The sequence below is a fragment of the Hibiscus syriacus genome, unplaced genomic scaffold (assembly GCF_006381635.1).
Source record: "Hibiscus syriacus cultivar Baekdansim isolate YM2019G1 unplaced genomic scaffold, ASM638163v2 tig00110156_pilon, whole genome shotgun sequence".
NCBI classification, from domain to species: Eukaryota; Viridiplantae; Streptophyta; class Magnoliopsida; order Malvales; family Malvaceae; genus Hibiscus; species Hibiscus syriacus.
The window spans coordinates 3,791,141-3,793,103 of NW_024062606.1; the positions used below are offsets into that span (position 1 = coordinate 3,791,141).

The 1,963-nt window shown below is 38.7% G+C and overlaps 1 protein-coding gene across 1 annotated transcript; it reads left to right on the top strand.

The window, feature by feature from the left end:
- Positions 1–492: 492 nt before the first annotated feature.
- LOC120216132 (hevamine-A-like) lies at positions 493–1,465 on the top strand. Its single transcript, XM_039213647.1, has one exon. The coding sequence runs from the start codon at positions 512–514 to the stop codon at positions 1,406–1,408; it is 897 nt and encodes a 298-aa protein (XP_039069578.1). The 5' UTR covers positions 493–511; the 3' UTR covers positions 1,409–1,465.
- Positions 1,466–1,963: the final 498 nt, after the last annotated feature.

A 1,963-nucleotide genomic window follows, 5' to 3' on the forward strand; every position in this document is an offset into this window, starting at 1 on the left:
AAAACCAAAAAATTGAAGCGATAAAATATTTATACTTGTGTGTGTGTTAGGATTCACTTACACTTGGTGTACAAGTTTTAGTTTTACTTTTATACCCTTTTTGGATAGTTGGATAAGGGAAAATCAATGATTCTCTCTCTCTTAAAATGAGGCTATTTTAAACTTTCGGTCAGACCGAGTGACTATAAACGAGTTTAATTTTTTGATCGAGTTCAAGAGGACCAAAACCCATTTTTGATTTCGGTCCATGGATATCCCTACTTGTATCTACTTAAAAAAAAGTAGATGGACTATGTTAAAGAAATTAAAAGAAAATATATTAAATCTCAAAAGTTTGAAGAGTGTAGGGAGTAGGACAAAATTAAACCATTGCTATAGTTGTCTGTTTTACTTTTTTTTTTCCACCACAAATCGAGGGCTTGAGAAGACTTTGATTCTATTGGAACTGCATTTCAAGTCTCTATAAAGCCGAAGGCCAGTAGCTCATTAGAAGCACACATCTTCAGCAAAAATGACAAGTAATTTAGTTTCACTACTCTTCTTTCTCGTCTTAGTTTCAGCACTGATCGGAGCTTCGCACGCCGCCAGCATTGCTATCTACTGGGGCCAAAACGGAAACGAGGGCACCTTGGCAGCAACATGTGCCACCGGCAGATACACCTACGTTAACATAGCTTTCCTCAACCAATTCGGAAATGGTCGAACCCCCGGACTCAACTTGGCCGGCCACTGTAATCCAGCATCCAACGGTTGCGCCGCCACCGTCAGCAGCGGCATAAAGAGCTGCCAAAGCCGAGGAATCAAGGTCATGCTCTCCCTCGGAGGCGGCGTTGGCAGCTATTCACTAGCTTCTCAAGCTGACGCCCAAAACGTAGCTGATTACCTATGGAACAACTTCTTGGGCGGCAGATCGCGTTCCCGTCCATTCGGCGACGCCGTCTTGGACGGCGTCGATTTTGATATCGAGCTCGGGTCGAGTCTTCACTACGATGACCTCGCCCGCTCCCTATCAGCTTACAGCCGCCGGGGAAGAAAGGTGTACTTAACGGCAGCTCCTCAGTGTCCGTTTCCAGATAGATTATTGGGGGCTGCTCTTAATACAGGCCTCTTCGACTACGTCTGGATTCAGTTCTATAACAATCCGCCATGCCAGTACACGTCGGGCAACGTTAACAACCTCTTGAACTCGTGGAACCGGTGGACTTCATCAATAAACGCGGGGAATATATTTTTGGGGTTGCCGGCGGCACCGGCGGCGGCCACAAGCGGGTACGTTCCGACTAATGTGTTGACTTCTCGAATCCTTCCGGTTATCAAGAGATCATCAAAGTACGGTGGCGTTATGCTTTGGAATAAGTTCTATGATGATAGAAACAGTTACAGTGCCTCCATTTTAGCTAGTGTGTAGAGGCCATATTTGGCTCGCTAATATTATTAAATAAATCGAGAGAAATCCTTATCACCAGCAATTATCGTTTCAATATCATTTCGATAATAAAATATCCATAGATTCAATACGTTACAAACTAATCTTTTTTTCATTAAAAATTTAACAGGAGATTGAGCGATATGTTAATCTATCGACTAATATATGATAAAATATAATTTCATAATCTCAAATTATTATTATATATTAGTTAGCATGTTAACATCTAGTTCAAATGATCATTAACTTTTTAATGAATAAGGATGAGTCTGAAACATAATTAATAATATAGTGATTATTTTATAACTTTTAATAGTCAATAGACTAATTTATAACTTTTAATAATCAATTAACTCAATAAAATAATATTTTATAATCGATGAACCATTTATATACTTTATCCAAAGTTTTAGTTGATAGTTTCAATTGAGATTTAATGAGATCAAAAGATTTTTTTTATATAAATTTGAACTAAAAAATAGAAAGAATAAGAATTTGATGCGATTGGAGAAACTATCGAACGACACTAAGAATAAG

Bases quoted from the DNA above. Each gene is read 5' to 3' on its own strand.
- LOC120216132 (XM_039213647.1), top strand. From the start codon at position 512: ATGACAAGTAATTTAGTTTCACTACTCTTCTTTCTCGTCTTAGTTTCA.